At 40.6% G+C, this 17,897-nt stretch overlaps 2 protein-coding genes across 2 annotated transcripts; both read left to right on the top strand.

Moving 5' to 3' along the window:
* The first annotated feature begins 1,248 nt into the window (after window positions 1-1,248).
* On the top strand, window positions 1,249-8,262 carry LOC106699790 (sialic acid-binding Ig-like lectin 7). The gene is made up of 8 exons (XM_023326586.1): window positions 1,249-1,359; window positions 1,548-1,934; window positions 4,005-4,307; window positions 4,596-4,850; window positions 4,973-5,008; window positions 7,137-7,221; window positions 7,862-7,901; window positions 8,057-8,262. Exons 1-7 carry the CDS (start codon window positions 1,275-1,277, stop codon window positions 7,890-7,892), a joined length of 1,182 nt encoding a protein of 393 aa, XP_023182354.1. The 5' UTR covers window positions 1,249-1,274; the 3' UTR covers window positions 7,893-7,901; window positions 8,057-8,262.
* A 2,398-nt stretch (window positions 8,263-10,660) lies between these two features.
* Window positions 10,661-17,185, top strand: LOC102237113 (sialic acid-binding Ig-like lectin 7). Its single transcript, XM_023326723.1, has 8 exons — window positions 10,661-10,745; window positions 11,361-11,747; window positions 12,060-12,377; window positions 12,454-12,708; window positions 12,834-12,869; window positions 15,647-15,731; window positions 16,770-16,809; window positions 16,966-17,185. Exons 1-8 carry the CDS (start codon window positions 10,661-10,663, stop codon window positions 16,981-16,983), a joined length of 1,224 nt encoding a protein of 407 aa, XP_023182491.1. The 3' UTR covers window positions 16,984-17,185.
* The last annotated feature ends 712 nt before the right edge of the window (window positions 17,186-17,897 follow it).

The following is a 17,897-nucleotide window of genomic DNA, read 5'->3' as shown; positions in this document are numbered from 1 at the left end:
CAGCCAATCATATGGAAGCAACTCAATGCATTTAGGCATGCAGACATGGCCAAGACGATCTGCTGCAGTTCACACCGAGCATGAGAATGGGGAATGAAGGTGATTTAAGTGACTTTGAACGTGGCATGGTTGTTGGTGCCAGACGAGCTGGTCTGAGTATTTCAGAAACTGCTGATCTACTGAGATTTTCATGCACAACCATCTCTAGGGTTCACAGCGAATGGTCTGAAAAAGAGAAAATATCTAGTGAGCGACAGTTCTGTGGGCACAAACGTCTTGTTGATGCCAGAGGTCAGGGGCGAATGGCCAGACTGCTTCGAGCTCAAATAACCACTCGTTACAACCGAGGTACTCAGAAGTGCATCTCTGAATGCACAACACGTCGAACCTTGAGGGCTACAGCAGCAGAAGACGATACTGGGTGCCGCTCCAGTCAGCTAAGAGCAGGAAACTGAAGCTACAATTCGCACAGGCAAAATTGGACAATGGAAGATTGGAAAATGTTGCCTGGTCTGATGAGTCTCAATTTCTGCTGCGACATTCAGATGGTAGGGTCAGAATTTGGCGTCAACGACATGAAAGCATGGATCCTTTCTGCCTTGTATCAACGGTTCAGGCTGGTGGTGGTGGTGCAATGGTGTGGGTGATATTTTCCTGGAACAGTTTGGGCCCATTAGTATCAATTGAGCATTGTGTCGACGCCACAGTCAATTATTGCTGACCATGTCCATCCCTTTATGACCTCAGTGTACCCATCTTCTGATGGCTACTTCCAGAAGGATAACACACCATGTCATAAAGCGCCAATCATCTCAGACTGGTTTCATGAACACTGAAGTCAAATGGCCTCCACAGTCACCAGATCTCAGGCCAATAGAAAACCTTTGGGATGTGGTGGAACGGGAGATTCACATCACTGATGTGCAGCCGACAAATCTGCAGAAACTGAGTGATGCTGTCATGTCAATGTATTTTCAGTATCTTGTTGAATCTATGCCACAATAAGATTAGTTATATGGATTACTGAGGTAAATTTGTCAAATAGCAATAAATGATCACAGAGACCACAGAGTCCCAGTAACATTAATTATTATTCTACTTATGTTACCTTATGGCGTAAAAGTGCCAAAAATTTGATGCTTTGGTTTTGCCCTATTTATGCATTTCTTTGGAAGATTTAAATGTAACAATTCTCTGACATAACTTGAAATTCTATTTAATTATCCGCCTTTATTTAAACTGAAGCTTTTCTTTCGTCTTGTCTCTGTGAGCTGATGGAGGGATGTAAGAGAGTGATGGCAGCCCTGTCTGAGAACTTGCTGACAGTCAGCATGTTGCTGAGTGTCTTTTTTCTTCCAGGTGAGCTGTTGCCTCTCTCACTTTCATTTGGAGACATTACTGGAAGCATTTATTTTTCCAGTCCCCAGAAATAGATCCTGTTTTGTTTTAATGCTCTACCTGTAACAGGCTGCAGTTTACAGGTCAGGAAACTTCTCTTCATGGCCATTTTGCTTCACATTGTGTCCATCTTTATTCTACTTTTACAGGAATTCAGACTTCATGTCATTCGACTCACAAGGGAATCAACATTACTGCGCCAAAGCATGTTGACGCTCTGAGTGGATCCTGTTTGCTAATTCCATGTAGCTTTACTGACGACAAGATCATGAAGTTTGACAGCAGAAGAAAAACATTTGGAATCTGGATAAAAACGTCAATCTACATTGTTTCTTTTCCAAGGAATATAGTTTACAACACCAGTTGGTCAGAAAGCAAATATGGAATCAACATAATTGGAAGTCTGAGTGAGAGAAACTGCACAACTGTGTTTTCTAAAATGGTTAAAGAGTATGGAGGTAGATACTACTTCAGAGTTGAAAGCGGGCCGTTCAGATCATTTGCTACCTGTGATCCTATTCAAGTAACAGTTAAAGGTGAGAGCATTTTGTTTTTATGTATGTGACATTTAGTTTAGTTTAGTTTAGTTTATTTCAGACAAACTTTTCACCGACAGTGTAAACGACACAAAGTACATAATATATTTCTTTTAAAAAAGAAACAAACAAAAAAAAAAAAACAATAAAACAAAACACATCACATCGGTGATTATGAGTCTGAAAAGGAGTATGCTGAAGTATAACTTATGTAGTCATACCCCTTTTCCAGCTGTAATTTATCACAGTATTTTCAATGTCCGATATCCTTTCTGACAAAGGAAATAATAAGTATAATAAGATTTCCTCAGCTAGATGAAAATAGTGCATACACACACATACACATCTGTACACATGCATATATCTATATTTACATATACAAACATATATACGTACATACACCCATATACACACCCATCTGCTTAGAGACAAAATACACTGTTATTTTCATACCTTTATATATTTACCCACACCTGCGCCGACATGCCACCTACTTGATGACATCCTACCTAAAGTTTTGGTTCCCAACCAGGATTATCCCCCTTGTTCTTCCTTATAACTTTGAATAATAGCTGCCTTGAGACCTTTCTTAAAATGTCTCATACTTGGACTTTGCTTCAGCTCTTTAGAGAGTTTATTCCAGATCCTCACACCAACCCCCGAAATGCACAATGTTTTCATTGTTGTACGAGCCTTCAAAGTTCTGAAGTTAAGGTTTTCTCTATAGTCATATCCCCCCACTCTATCGGAAAATAATTGTTGAATCTTTTCTGGCAATATTTTATTTCTGACTTTAAACATAATCTGTGCAGTTTGAAACTCTACTAAATCAGTGAATTTCAATAAATAAGAATCTATAAATAGATTGTGGGTATGACAGTAAAAATCAACCTTATGAACTAAGCGAATGGCTCTTTTTTGTAATATGCATAATGGTTGTAGTAACGTTCTGTAAGTGTTGCCCCAAATTTCCACACAGTAACTTAGGTAAGGTAAAATAAGTGAGCAGTACAGAATGTATAGGGCAGAGGAGTTTAAATATTTTCTAGCATTAGCAAAGACTGCAATACTTCTTACCAATTTAGATTGGACATATCTTATATGAGGTTTCCAACAGATCTTGTTTTGAATCAGTACTCCCAAAAACCTAATTTCAGTCACTCTCTCCACAATCATATTATCAATTTGTATTATTGAATCACTCTTCTCTTTACACTTACCGAACAACATAAACTTTGTTATATCTAAATTTAGTGACAATTTGTTAATATTAAACCACTCCTTCAGTTTACATAAGTCTTGATTAATTTCAAACAACATCTTTCTTAAATCTTCACCCGTGCCAAAGATGGTTGAGTCATCAGCAAATAGTACAAAGTACAAAATCTCTTAGATACCTTACATATGTCATTTATATACAAAATAAACAATTTTGGCCCCAATACCGAGCCCTGAGGGACACCACAAACAATATCCAAGCATGAGGATTGGAAATTACCCAACTGCACAAATTGTTGCCTATTGCTGAGATAATTTTTCATCCAGTGCAACACTACTCCTCTTAGACCATAACACTCAAGTTTTCTGAGTAGTATATCATGATCAATTGTGTCAAATGCTTTTTTCAAATCAATAAATACCCCAACAACATGTTTCTTTTTATCTAAAGCACTGGTCACCTCTTCCATTAAATGCATAACTGCCATTGCTGTGGATCTTTGTGACCTAAATCCATACTGACTTTCAGTCAGTAGATGATGTTTACTAAGAAAACTTTCTAGTCTGACAACAAATGTTTTTTTATCAAGAGAAAATGAATTTTGATGACAAACTCCATAAACTGAGTCTTCACTGTAAAGCTAAACGTCTGCTGTGTAGGGTCATCAACAGAGTCAGAGTCCAGAGTTAAAGAAAGCAGCTTGTCAATGTAAAAGTGGATGTTTTATCTAATTTTATTTTTCAATGTGATTTTTTCTTTATCATCTGCCATCTTGTTATGCTCCACATGTCTAAAGTGGAGTCAGTCTGCTGTATCTCACTGTGTAAAATGTGTGTGATGTGAAAACACAGATTCTGCTTGGAGCCCCAGGATTGAAATCTCAGGTGACATGAAGGAGAAGAACTCTGTCACCGTAACGTGCTCAGCTCTCACTCCCTGTCCACAATCACCTCCTGGACTCACCTTGAACCTCCAACCAAACCCTCACAGACAGATGGAGAGGAACAAAGATGGAACGTTTACAACTATAATCCAGCAGAACATCACTCTGTCAGAGATCCACGATGGATACAACATCACCTGCTTTGCCATATATCCTGTGGATGGAGGAAAACACAAGTCAGCAGATACAGATGTGACTCTCAGTGTTTCCTGTAAGTCAGTGGTGCCAAAGTCGGTCCTGGGGGGCCGGCATCCTGCATGTTTTACTTCTGTCCCTGGCATAATGCACCTGGGTCAAATGATGGCTCATTAGAAGGCCTAGGGAGAACATTGACATGCTGAAAAGGTTGTTACTACCACGAGCGAGAGAACTACAACATGCAACGATGCCGGCCCTCCAGGCCCGACTTTCGACACCTCTGCTGTAAATGATCCTGTCAGAACATCATGGTTCAGCTGGTTCTCGTCAATAACCATAAGGTGTGTCACATTTTCCTCAGATTCTCCCAAGAACACCTCAGTATCCATCACTTTAACAAAAGGTAGATGGGTGGAGCTGCGTTGCTCCAGCAGAGCCAAGCCTCCCGTCAGCGTCTTCACCTGGTTTGAGAAAACCTCAAATGGAACCTTGAAAGTAGGTGAAGGAGAAAATTATGGACTCCATGTCACTGAGGAGGAAGCTTATTACTGTGTGGCCACGAATGATGTTGGTAGTCAGACATCTCCAGAGATTCGTCTGACTCTTCCAGCAATAGGTAAATAGAGAAATATGGAAGGATGTTACTGATCCTGAGTCACCAAGGGATCATTTGAAAGTTGCAGATGGAAACATATTTAAGCAATCAGATTGATTCAGATTTACTTTTTCTCCATTCAGGGATTGGGCTGTCTCATGAAGGTCTTGGAAGAAAAGGTACTCATCTGTTCCTCTGACGGATTTTTCTGCACTTACTTTTTCTTTTTGATTGTTGCAAACTAGCTCATTTTTTTTTTATCTGAGTCAGCAAAAAATAAATAAAACAAAAATATGATGCCTGTCAGTTTAGGAGGAAAATCAAGTTTTGCTGAGCCGACAGTACCTCCATACTTTTCTGAAGCTTTAACATTTGCAGATTTTAGATTCAACATTAAAATAAGGACTCAAGAATTTTTTATTGTCATATCATTTCTCAATTTTTGCTTGTGGTGCAAAATTTGAACTCAGGTCCCAGATAAGTAATGAGTAACTATGTATATATATACAGTATATATATATCTATATATATCTATCTAGATAGATAGATAGATATATAGATATATATATACTGTATATATTACACATATCTATGTGTAAATAAATAAAAAGTACAATGTAGCTGAATTAAGTGCAGATTGAATTCAGCAGTTTGTCAGCTGCAGGGAAGAAACTGTTTCTCAGCCTGGTGGTTTTGCTCTGGATGCTCCTCAGCCTCCTGCCTGAAGGAAAGGGCTGGAATAGACTGTGTGCATTATGGGTAGAGTCCTTCATGATGAGGAGCTCCCTCCTCCTGCATTGTGATGTGTGGATGTCCAAGGTGGAGGAAAGGCTGCTCCCCACAGCACTCTGTGCTGCCTTGACCACCCTCTGCAGAGTCGTCCTCTCAGCAGCAGTGCAGCTGCCGTGCCACACGGTGCTGCAGGTGCAGAGAACGCTCTCCACCACACAGCGATAGAAGCTCCTCAGAACTGAGTTGCCATGTTCACCTCCCTGCAGCTTCCAGAGGAAGTAGAGATTCTGTTGGGCCTTCCTGACCAGATGGGAGGTGTTGGCACTCTAGCTGAGGCCTGTGGATATTTGCACACCCAGGTGCCTGCAGCTGGAGACCACCTCCACAGCTGCTCTTCCGATGTACAAGGGCTGAAGAGGATCCTTGTCCTTTCTGTAATCCACCACCATCTCCACCACTGTTCGTGATGCATCCCGCTTCTGCTGTGTCGTCGGCAAACTTCACGATATGAAAGCTGGGGTGCCTTGCCGAGCGTTCATATGTCAGGAGAGTGAAGAGGAGGGAGCTCAGTGCACTGCCTGCGGCGAGCCAGTGCTGAAGGTGATGGAGGAGGAAATGGGTTTGTAGACCCTGACAGTCTAAGGTCTGTTGGTCAGGAAGTCCAGAATCCAGCTCCCCAGAGTGGGACTAAGTCCAAGAGAGGAGAGCTTCTGCACCAGGGTCTGTAGGATGATGGTGTTGCAGGCCGAGGAGAAATCCAGAAAGAGCAGACAGATGTGAGAGTTTATACTCTCTAGGTGGGTGAGGGCTGTGTGGACCACCAATGAGATGAGAATGTCCTGAGCGCAACGTCCCTGGCCTTCAGCAGAGCTCTGACCTCAGCATTCAGCCACAGTTTCTGGTTTGGGTAACAGGTTGCTTTCTTGGTAATGGTGACATCATCAGCACACTTAGATTCGAAGCCCAAAGCAGTGGAGGTGTATTCCTCCAGGTCCACCTCTCCCTCATAAGCAGCTCCCTCTTTTAAAACCTGCCAATCTGTGCACTGAAAACAGTCTTGGAGCACAGAGGCTGCATGCCTGGGCCACACAGTGACTGAGTGACACAGTCCTTCCTACATGTCTCCCCATGTCGGAAGGGTGACATGGTGGTAAAAAACTGGGCTGACTGTACGCCAGTTTCAGATGATTAAAGTCCCCTGCAACCACGTAAAACTTCTCTGGGTGCTTTACTTGCAGTGACCTAATGGTGTTATGTAGCTCCTTCAATGGTTTGTTGCCGTTAGAAACCTGCGGAATGTAAACAATGGCTGTAAACTCCAGAGGCAGAGAATACGGAAGACATTTCACTGTCATAAGTTTTATCACCTCAGAGCAGCAGCTTTTTACCACTCCACAGTTCGTACATCAACCTTCATTCAACGTACATACAGAGACCTCCTCCCTGGTCTCCAATGGTCGCGGTCCGCTCAGAATAAGTGAAGACCGTTGATCTGGAAGGCTGAGTCCGCCATGTTGCTGTTATATCTTGCGTGTATTCAGTTTTGTTTTTCTTTTTCATTTCTTATTTTCCCAGGAATTGAGCGTTCTGAAGTTCATATTCCAATTCTGACAATATTAGGGATTATAATGCTTTTCTGCGTGTTCAAAATCATCATTTGGTGAGTATGAGAATTTGAGTATGTGTACTTAGAAGTGTAGTTAAGCCTATTACAGACTTTTAACTGTTCCTTCATTTGGTTCAGTACTTTCTTAGTCCTAAATGTACTAAATTATTTATTTTCTAAAGATTCTACACAGAAATCCCCCATTATGATGATGTGGGGCAAAAAAGTATTGTGCAAATTCTGAAAAATTCAACAAAATTAAAACTCAAAGTGTTCACATAAGTAAATGCAGAGCAAAATAAATCAAGAATAGCTCCACAGTTATAGGGTTTAAATATAACAATGCTGGTACTTGTGTAAAAGTAAAACCTTAAATACTTTTCAAGTGGAACCTTTATTGTAATTGTCTGAAAAATTGTCCATAATGGTAATTCGATTTGAGTTCTTAATTGAAAGAAGAGAAAATAAAGGCTCTGCTGAAGTACTAGGAGGCTTGGTCCTGTCTGGTCAAACTTCCTCCAGGCTGTAAATATATAAATGGTGTAGGTTATTGCTCACTTTTCTGAGTATAAGATATTTTTTCCAACCGCAGCTACTCCAAAAATAGCTCCAAAAACATCTAATTTCAGAACTGGTTCTTCTCCCATATCACAAAACACAATAATTATTCTCACTGCTCTGTAATTTCTTCCAGGCTTCAGAGGAAGAGACCCCAAACTCCATAACAGCTCAGTGTAGGTGGAGTTCCACACTGTTCTCATGATAGAAAATCTCCCCAAACAAACGATGTAACAATATGCTCTATAAATTAGTCAAAATCACCTGTTGGTAACCATGACTGTTTTATCTGATTTTTTATATTTCTGTTTTCTCTTCTAACTTCCCACAGACTCCACTTGGTGACTAACTGGGCCTTGAATTGTGAGCCAGTACCACTGAGGGAGCTGTTTAACATGAGGATCTAAACTTCTTGATAAAACAGCTTCCTCCATGCGTAGCAGCAGACGGCGACAGGAGACGACGTACACACAGATCTCCAGATCTCTAAGAAAAAGCAGCTCAGCAGAGTCTGCCTGGCCAGAGGTCATCAACACACAAGAGAATAAACATTGACCTCTTTGGATAAAGACACTTTCTGTCTGTAAGATGTCTGAAAACCTGGTTTCATTAGGGTCTTGCTGCTAATTGCTATTGGAAGCTTCATTTTATCACAACCAAAACATTGGCCTTTGTAATAATGATAGTCACATTGGTATGGAGGATTTTTTTTCTGCCATAATCAAAGAGCACAAATTTTCAGTCTGAAAGCAGGATTTCATGTCTTTTGTTCTCAAAACTTTTAATACTTTTGCTTACATTTTAATTTCGAAAGCAGGACTTCCTGTCTTTCTTTTCAAAACTTGGAATGATTGCCAAGCTCTCCGCTCAGTTGGTGGAATTTGTATGCCATAATCCAAGAGCACACATGTTCAGTCTGAACACAGGATTTCCCGTTCAAATGCTTGGAAGCTCAGGTGGTGAGGCAGCAGCGAGCTGAGCCTCACCTTGGACTGCGCAACCTCTCCCTAACTGCGCTGGCTGCCATTCGATGGTAGCATGTTCCTCCCGTCTGTACGTTGCCAACAAAATGGTGAAAAAACATTTAATATATGAACTGATTTACTAATTTGGCCCTAATAGTGTGAGCCAGAGAGTGCTCCACCCCTGTGCTATCAACGTCTGTGTAGTCCTCCAGCATATCCTCAATATGAGCCTGTGCCTTCAGAGGGTCTCTGTGATGTAAAAAAAAATCCTGCATTGTTCTGGTGCCAAAAATGCAGCATCCCTGTGATTCCAAGGATTACAGGCCTGTAGCACTGACCTCCAAAATCATGAAGTCCCTGGAGAGACTCGTCCCGGCGCAGCTCCAACCCCTGGTACAATCACACTTTGGACCCCTGGCAGTTTGCCTACCAACCCAAACTTGGAGTTGAGGACGCCATCATCTTCCTGCTCAACCGTGTATATACTCACCTGGACCAACCGGCGACGATGGTGAGAATGATGTTTTTTGACTTCTCCAGTGCATCCAACACCATCCGTCTGGTTCTACTCAGTGAGAAGACAACTCCATTTCAGGTGGATCCCCAAGTTCCACCTGTTAGTTAGATAGTTCCGGATTGTGGACTATCTAACTGTTAGATCACACTTTGTGCGCCTGTGACCCTGTGTGTCAGACAGTGTTGTTAGCACCACAGGGGCTCCACAAGGGACTGTCCTCTCTCCCTTCCTCTTCAAACATTAGACTTCAGCTATTGCACTGAGACCTTTCATCTCCAGAAATTCTCAGATGACTCGGCTATGGTTGGTTGTATCAGTGAAGGTGATGAGACTGAGGACAGGGCTGCTGCACGACTTTGTCACACGGTGTGGGCTGAACCACCTGCTGCTCAATGTCATCAGACTTTGCAACGCCCAACTCTTAGTAACTTAAATCTAATTTTCTCTGCACTCATTTATAGATTATTTATAGATTTAACATATTTGCATGTACATGCTTGTTAGTTTATTTATTTATTTATTTTTATTCTGTCATATTGAATTACTTGCGTCACTCTGAAGGAGGAGGAAGCCACCTTCCTTTTATCTATTATGGTTATATTTGTATTATTAATATTTAATGGAGTATTTGGATGGAGCAGGTTGTCAACTAATAAGCAATTTCCCCTTGGGGATCAATAAAGTACATTCTATTCTTCTATATAAGTTATGTTACCCTTGACACTTAGTGGTTACCGTAGAAACCAGTAACTGGGATCATTCCCTTTTTCTGTTGCCGTCTGAAACTGGTATGTATGAGGATCAGTTCTGTGTTTTTTTTTACAAGTGTTATATTTTAGCATTTATTTTAGACTAACTTAACTAAATACAGGTTTTCATGTGTATTTTTGTCATGTTTTGTATATGTTTTTAACAGGCATCATAATTAATGTTGTTGTTTTTTGCTGTGCTGTTTAATTTTACAACTGTTAACTGCTGTCAACTGTTCATTGGGAGCCATTGCTGTGTAGTGGGGACTGTTTATGATTATTTATTGGATTTTTATTTAATCTGTAGGGGGCAGAAGCTGCTGGACTGATTTTAACCACTTGCTTAACTTTTTATTTCATTAGGTATGTTTTAATTTTTGACAAAAAGTAATGTTTCATTTACCAATAATGTGATAGTCTTTGAATGTGAAATATATGCTATTTATGTCAATGATAAGATTGGTTATATGGATTAATGACATAAATTAGTCAAATACTGATATATGATCAGAAATTATACAATCTTATTATTCTACTAATTTTAAATAATTGTGTAATGCCAGAATTTTGATAATTTTTGTTTTACTCTTTTTTTATGCATTTTGTTTTAAATGTGACATTTCTCTGACATAACTTGATATTTCAATTAATTATCCGCTTTTATTTAAACTGACGGTTTTCTTTCATCTTGTCTCTGTGAGCCGATGGAGGGATATAACAGAGTGATGGCAGCCCTCTCTGAGAACGTGCTGACAGTCAGCGTGTTACTGAGTGTCTTCCTTCTTCCAGGTGAGCTGTTAGGCTGCATTCACACTGCAGCCTGAAATGACCCAATTCCAATTTTTTTTTTTTTTTTTGTCAAATTGTTGGGTTTTTTTGCTGTGACTTTTCACATTTCCAAATATATGCGACCTGTCTGTGTTCTCCAGTGTGAACGGGCAAACGACCTGAAAGTGTCCCGCATGTGCAGTAGAGGGCGCAATAAAGTCAGCATTCTCAGTGTTTTGCCAATCACTATTTGATGTTGTCCGACGGGAGCGGCATATTAACAACTTAATCCTCATTATAGTCCGTCATGATTAATGTTGTTTTTCTTCCTGCTTGTGCATATATAAAATAGTGTCTCTTGTCTATCAATGACGTTCAGGTTGGATGACATTTGAATCGGATACCCAAGTGGCCTGGGTCACATTCGAAAAGAATCCAACCTGTGCTGTTCAGACTGTCATGAAAAGATCAGATACAGGTCGCATTACTGGAAGCATATATTTTTCTAGTCCCAAGAAATAGATCCTAATTTTGTTTAAATGCTCCACATGTAGCAGGCTGCAGGTTAGGGTCAGAAAATGTCTCTTCTTGACCATTTTGCTTCACATTGTGTCCATCTTTACTCTACTTTTACAGGAGTCCAGACTGGATGTCAGTCGACCCACAAGGGAATCAACATTACTGCGCCAAAGCATGTTGACGCTCTGAGTGGATCCTGTTTGCTAATTCCATGTAGCTTTACTGACCACAAGGAAATGACGGTTGACGGCAGAATGAAAACATCTGGAATTTGGATAAGATCTACAGTCTGGGTTGCCAGTTATCCACGTCTTGTGGTTTACAACAGCAGTTGGTCAAAAAACAAATATGAAATGCAAGTGATTGGAAATCTGAGTGAGAAAAACTGCACAACTGTGTTTTCTAATATACGTCCAAGTCATACAGACCGTTACTTCTTCAGTATTGAGAATGGGCTGTTCAGATCGTTTGCTGTCTGTGATCCTGTTCTTTTAATAATTAGAGGTGAGAGCCTTTTGATTTCATCAATATTTGACATTCAGATGTAGAGAAAATGAATTATGATGCATTTTTGATGTAAAACGAACTCCATGAATTGATTCTTCACTGCAAAATTACACATCTTCTGGACAGGAGGGTCAGAGACCAGAGTTGAAGAAAGCAGTTTGTGAACGCAAAGTGGATATTTTATCTAATTTTATCTTTCAATGTCCATCATATTTAACATCCGTCATTTTGCTTTGCTCAACAAGTGTCTAAAGTGGAGTCAGTCTGCTGTTTCTCACTGTGTAAAATGTGTGTCATGTGAAAGCACAGATTCTGCTTGGAGACCCAGGATTGAAATCTCAGGTGACATGAAGGAGAAGAACTCTGTCACCGTAACGTGCTCAGCTCTCACTCCCTGTCCACAATCACCTCCTGGACTCACCTTGAACCTCCAACCAAACCCTCACAGACAGATGGAGAGGAACAAAGATGGAACGTTTACAACTACAATCCAGCAGAACATCACTCTGTCGTACAGATATGATGGATACAACATCATCTGCTCTGCCAGATATCCTGTGAATGCAGGAAAACATAACAAGAAACCCTATAAGGGAGCAAAGACAAAATTCACTCTCAGTTTTTCCTGTAAGTAATTCCACCAGAACATCATGGTTCAGCTGGTTCTCGTCAATAATCTGGAGGTTTGCTGCATTTTCCTCAGATGGTCCCAAAGAAACCTCAGCATCCATCAGTTCATCAGTAGCTAACTGGGTGAAGCTGCGTTGCTCCAGCAGAGCCAATCCTCCCGTCAGCATCTTCACCTGGTTCAAGAAAACCTCAAATGGAGCCTTGAAAGTAGGTGAAGGAGAAAATTATGAACTCCATGTCACTGAGGAGGAAGCTTATTACTGTGCGGCCATGAATGATGTTGGCAGTCAGACATCTCCAGAGATTCATTTGACTGTAAAAGAAAAAGGTAAATAGAGATTTTTGTGAGGATGCTACTGTGACTGAGTCACCAAATCAAGTCATTTAAATGTTGCAGATGAAAACAGATTTAAACAATCACATTGATTCAGCTTTTATTTTTTCTCCATTCAGGGATTGAGCCGACTCATAAAGTCGTTGAAAGAAAAGGTAACCATCTATTTCTCTGAAGAATTTTCTGTTCACTGTTAGGAACTTGGGTTGTTGAGCTGTTTTGGAGTTTGATTTGATTTTAGTTTCATTATTTTTCCTTGTTAGTTTATTATGTTGATCCAGTTAGTCTGGATCAAAATAAGATCCAGACTTATCTGGATTAGTCCTTTCTTAGTTCTACTAGTTTATTTCGTGTGTCTAATTATTCTTTAGTGTTAGATTTATTTCCTAGTTCCCTGTGTACTCTCCCACGACCTCTGTGCCACGTCCCCCCTCTCTAAATCTCCCTCTCCTCAGTCTGCCTTTGGTCTCTCCCCTCACACCTTCAATCAGGTAGCTCATCAACTCGGGTCTTTTGTTTAGCATTCTACCTCCCAGCACTAAAGCACCTTATTCTCAATCACTCCTCGCCAGTTCCTCTCATCTACTCCCATTATTTTTCCTATCTGTTCCCTGCCATCCTGTCCACTCGGATTTATAATCCGTGCCCTGAACTTAATGGAGTTGTGGGAGGAGGTGGAGTGACACCATCAGGCAGCTCTGGCAGAAATGGCTGGCAAGCCACCTCCACCTAACACAGAACTCCCAGTCTTTTGCCCTTTTTCTCTCCTCCACAATTCCTGTTGCTCTTTCCCAGTTTTCACCTTTGGTTTCTCCGTCTCCTACCTCTGTTTCCCTGTTCCATTGTCATCTCCATCCAAACTCCACAGCCACAGACGCAAGGACAGCTCCGCAGTCTCTCTGGTGGGTCGGCCCAATGCTTCACAGCTTCTCCAGTGGGTCGGGCCGCTGCCTGGCCAGAGGTCATCAACACACAAGAGAATAAACATTGACCTCTTTGGATAAAGACACTTTCTGTCTGTAAGATGTCTGAAAACCTGGTTTCATTAGGGTCTTGCTGCTAATTGCTATTGGAAGCTTCATTTTATCACAACCAAAACATTGGCCTTTGTAATAATGATAGTCACATTGGTATGGAGGATTTTTTTTCTGCCATAATCAAAGAGCACAAATTTTCAGTCTGAAAGCAGGATTTCATGTCTTTTGTTCTCAAAACTTTTAATACTTTTGCTTACATTTTAATTTCGAAAGCAGGACTTCCTGTCTTTCTTTTCAAAACTTGGAATGATTGCCAAGCTCTCCGCTCAGTTGGTGGAATTTGTATGCCATAATCCAAGAGCACACATGTTCAGTCTGAACACAGGATTTCCCGTTCAAATGCTTGGAAGCTCAGGTGGTGAGGCAGCAGCGAGCTGAGCCTCACCTTGGACTGCGCAACCTCTCCCTAACTGCGCTGGCTGCCATTCGATGGTAGCATGTTCCTCCCGTCTGTACGTTGCCAACAAAATGGTGAAAAAACATTTAATATATGAACTGATTTACTAATTTGGCCCTAATAGTGTGAGCCAGAGAGTGCTCCACCCCTGTGCTATCAACGTCTGTGTAGTCCTCCAGCATATCCTCAATATGAGCCTGTGCCTTCAGAGGGTCTCTGTGATGTAAAAAAAATCCTGCATTGTTCTGGTGCCAAAAATGCAGCATCCCTGTGATTCCAAGGATTACAGGCCTGTAGCACTGACCTCCAAAATCATGAAGTCCCTGGAGAGACTCGTCCCGGCGCAGCTCCAACCCCTGGTACAATCACACTTTGGACCCCTGGCAGTTTGCCTACCAACCCAAACTTGGAGTTGAGGACGCCATCATCTTCCTGCTCAACCTGGCCAGAGGTGGTCGTTGCCCAACCTGCCTCCATGGGACCCTCATCCATTGCTCCTCTTGTCTGTGTCACCATCTACATGATCCTCAGCTAACTCCACGCATACAGACTTTAAAACCAGTTCCTCGCCCCAGAGATACACTAGCAGTTGATCCATCAGCTCCAGTGTCAGTCATATCCACAGCAACAGCTTCTGTGGAGTTAGCTCCTCAGTTCCAGGCTACTCAGTCTCCTGATCTCCACAGTGACTCTGTCTCCAAGAGGGTCCAGGTCAACCCGCCGCTGTCCCCAGGGCTTTATTGTGGGTCCTCAACGACCAGGCCTCAGCAATGGGTCAAAGACATCCCCATGTCTCAATGGGATGACTTTAAAGTTCTTTAGCCAATGCTGGCTCCCAAGCTTTCAAGCTCCTCCTCTGCTTTCGGCCTCCTGACTAATAGGATCGTCAAGCCTTTGGGTGCCACTGGCCGAAAGGCAGACATCCAGATCCTCTTTCTGCATTCCATCAGTCGAATTCTCTTTGTGGATTCCTTCACCGCAAGGCTGACCTCAAGACTTCAGGATCCTCCGTCACTGGCATCCTCCAAGGTTTCTGATGAGCAGCATCATCAGACTCTCTGCTCCTTTGTCTCTCAACTTCTTTGTCGACACACATCAGTATCTGGCTGTCATTCCGAAGCCCCCTCCGAACACCCTGTTGTTTTTTCGTTTTGGACTTTTATTGCCATCTGGTATCCGTCTTGAAGTCAAAAAGATTTTTTTGTCTGATTCAGCAAAAACAAAAACAAAAAAACCAATAAATTAAATGTAGTTTTGGTCAGCCTCTATTTGCTCCATACTTCTCGTATTTTATATTCAACATCACGGTAAAGGCAAACTGTTGAGGTTTGTAGTTATACAACAAAAAGCTAACTTTTTGCTTGCAAGTCATGTTTTACCTTGTTATACAAGTATATGGTTATCAAGTAACATATTTACAATGGTGTAAGAAGTTGTTTTTCTAATGCTTAACGTCAGAAATGTCTGTCTTCAATTTTTTCGCTTCTTATTTTCCCAGGAGCCGAGAGTTCTCAAATTCAGATTTCAGTTGTTGTAGCAGTCAGCATTTTCATAGTTGTCTGCCTGCTCAAAATCATCATGTGGTGAGTGTGTGAACTTGTACACCTGGAAACCATTCCCAGCACTTCACTGTGTCTACATTTTGTTTATTACTTTCTTACTCCTGATTGCATTAAATTAGTTTCTTTCCTAAAAATTTCTACACACAAATCCCTCAGTATGACAACGGGAGGCGAAAAAAGTTTTGTGCAAATTAATAATATATTTTTTTTAATTGTTGAATTTATGTTTGTTGAAATAAATAATAATTATTTGCACAGTTAATTTCTAAATTAACAGTGCAAAATCCAATAAAAACATTGGAATAGCCTCATATTTCATGCTTTCACAGTTTGAGAACAATTGTACCAAATAAATCAGTTGAAGCATTTGTTCCACAGAGGTTTTAGTGAGCACTGTGTCAAGCCAAGCTGGAATTTTGGCTCAATTTAGCCAAATGTACCCAAAAGTGTGTTAAATAGTTTTTCACCTCAAAAGAGAATCTGGTGTAATTAAAATTCTGATTTCTACTGTATGACTATTTCTGCATGTCACGTAGCCTGTTGTCATGACATTTACTCTGTGTATCATCAAAATGTATCATTGTCCACACAATGGAATGACAACAACAAATAGAAAATGAGCTCAATTGTATCTTCTTGGCTCCATTTAGTGGAATTTTATTGAGGAAAAAGACATAAAATGAAAACAGTTGTCAACAAATGTGCAAAATATCATTTATCAATTTTTAAAAATGTGCAATCGTCAATCCAGAATATATGCTGAAAACTAATTTAATTCTGTTTCTGATTCTTATTTTTTTCAGCATTGTCATAATGACGCATTGGTGTGGAGAATTTTGAGGAAAGAAATTGATTTAATACAATTTGAAATAATGCTGCACATACGAAAAAATGAATCGCTGTGAATATTTTCCGGAAGCTCTGTAGTACTTGAACTTCTTATGTGTAAAAATATCTATCTGCATCCTACAGACTCACTTACTACTAATTCCAGAACTTGTTCCTGTCTTGTGTCATGAAACACAATAATTATTCTCACTGTTCTATTATTTCTTCCAGGTTTGTAAAGGTCAAAAGTCCAACCCCAACACAAGTCAATGTAGGTGTAGTCCTACACTGTCCTGATTACAAAAAAAATCATCATGAACAAACGATGTAACAATATGCTCTTTAAATTAGTCAAAATCACCTGTTGGTAACCATGACTGTTTTATCTGTTTTTTATATTTCTGTTTTCTCTTCTAACTTCCCACAGACTCCACTTAGTGACTAACTGGGCCTTGAATTGTGAGCCAGTACCACTGAGGGAGCTGTTTAACATGAGGATCTAAACTTCTTGATAAAACAGCTTCCTCCATGCGTAGCGGCAGACGGCGACAGGAGACGACGTACACACAGATCTCCAGATCTCTAAGAAAAAGCAGCTCAGCAGAGTCTGACTGCCCAGAGGTCATCAACACACAAGAGAATAAACATTGACCTCTTTTGGATAAAGACACTTTCTGTCTGTAAGATGTCTGAAAACCTGGTTTCATTAGGGTCTTGCTGCTAATTGCTATTGGAAGCTTATAAAGACACTTTCTGTCTGTTGGACGTTAGTTTCATATAAATAAAAAAAAACATTAGGATTTTACTGCTAATTGTCATATAATTGGGATCTCTAATCTAGCACACCCAAAGCTCTGGCCTTTCTTTGCAATAATGATAGCTGCAATTGGTCTAATTGATCTATTTATGGTATTTATGGGGTTGCTCTAAAAAGTTATGCAATCAAAAAAAAATCTTTCTCAGAGTTTTAAAAAAACCTCTTATTTGAAGTAAGTCAGTGTTTCAACATTTTAACATCACACATAAAGCAGATGAATACATCTAACTTGTTCTCTGCAATGACGCAAACCTGCTGTGGTGCCAAAAGCAACATATGAACAATTAAATTAAACAACTCCACTTAAATGATTAGTGATTCACCTGCTGGGATCTGAATGCACAGCCTCACCTTGCTCCTGGTCCACATCTGGAGGAGAAAGAATTTTCAGATTTTTTTGCAGGGCAAAACTATTGTATGTTGTGCTACTGAAGTTTATGACTGAAAAAATGACCTAGCAGTTTGAAAAAAGGTATTGTGGAAAGACAGTTAAATCCACTAGAGGGCAGCATCACTCCAGCAGTTTCTGAATGCATCGTGAA

The sequence above is a fragment of the Xiphophorus maculatus genome, chromosome 21 (genome assembly GCF_002775205.1).
Source record: "Xiphophorus maculatus strain JP 163 A chromosome 21, X_maculatus-5.0-male, whole genome shotgun sequence".
NCBI lineage: Eukaryota > Metazoa > Chordata > Actinopteri > Cyprinodontiformes > Poeciliidae > Xiphophorus > Xiphophorus maculatus.
Note: the sequence above shows the minus strand (reverse complement) of the source record. Positions and strands in the feature narration are given on the sequence as shown.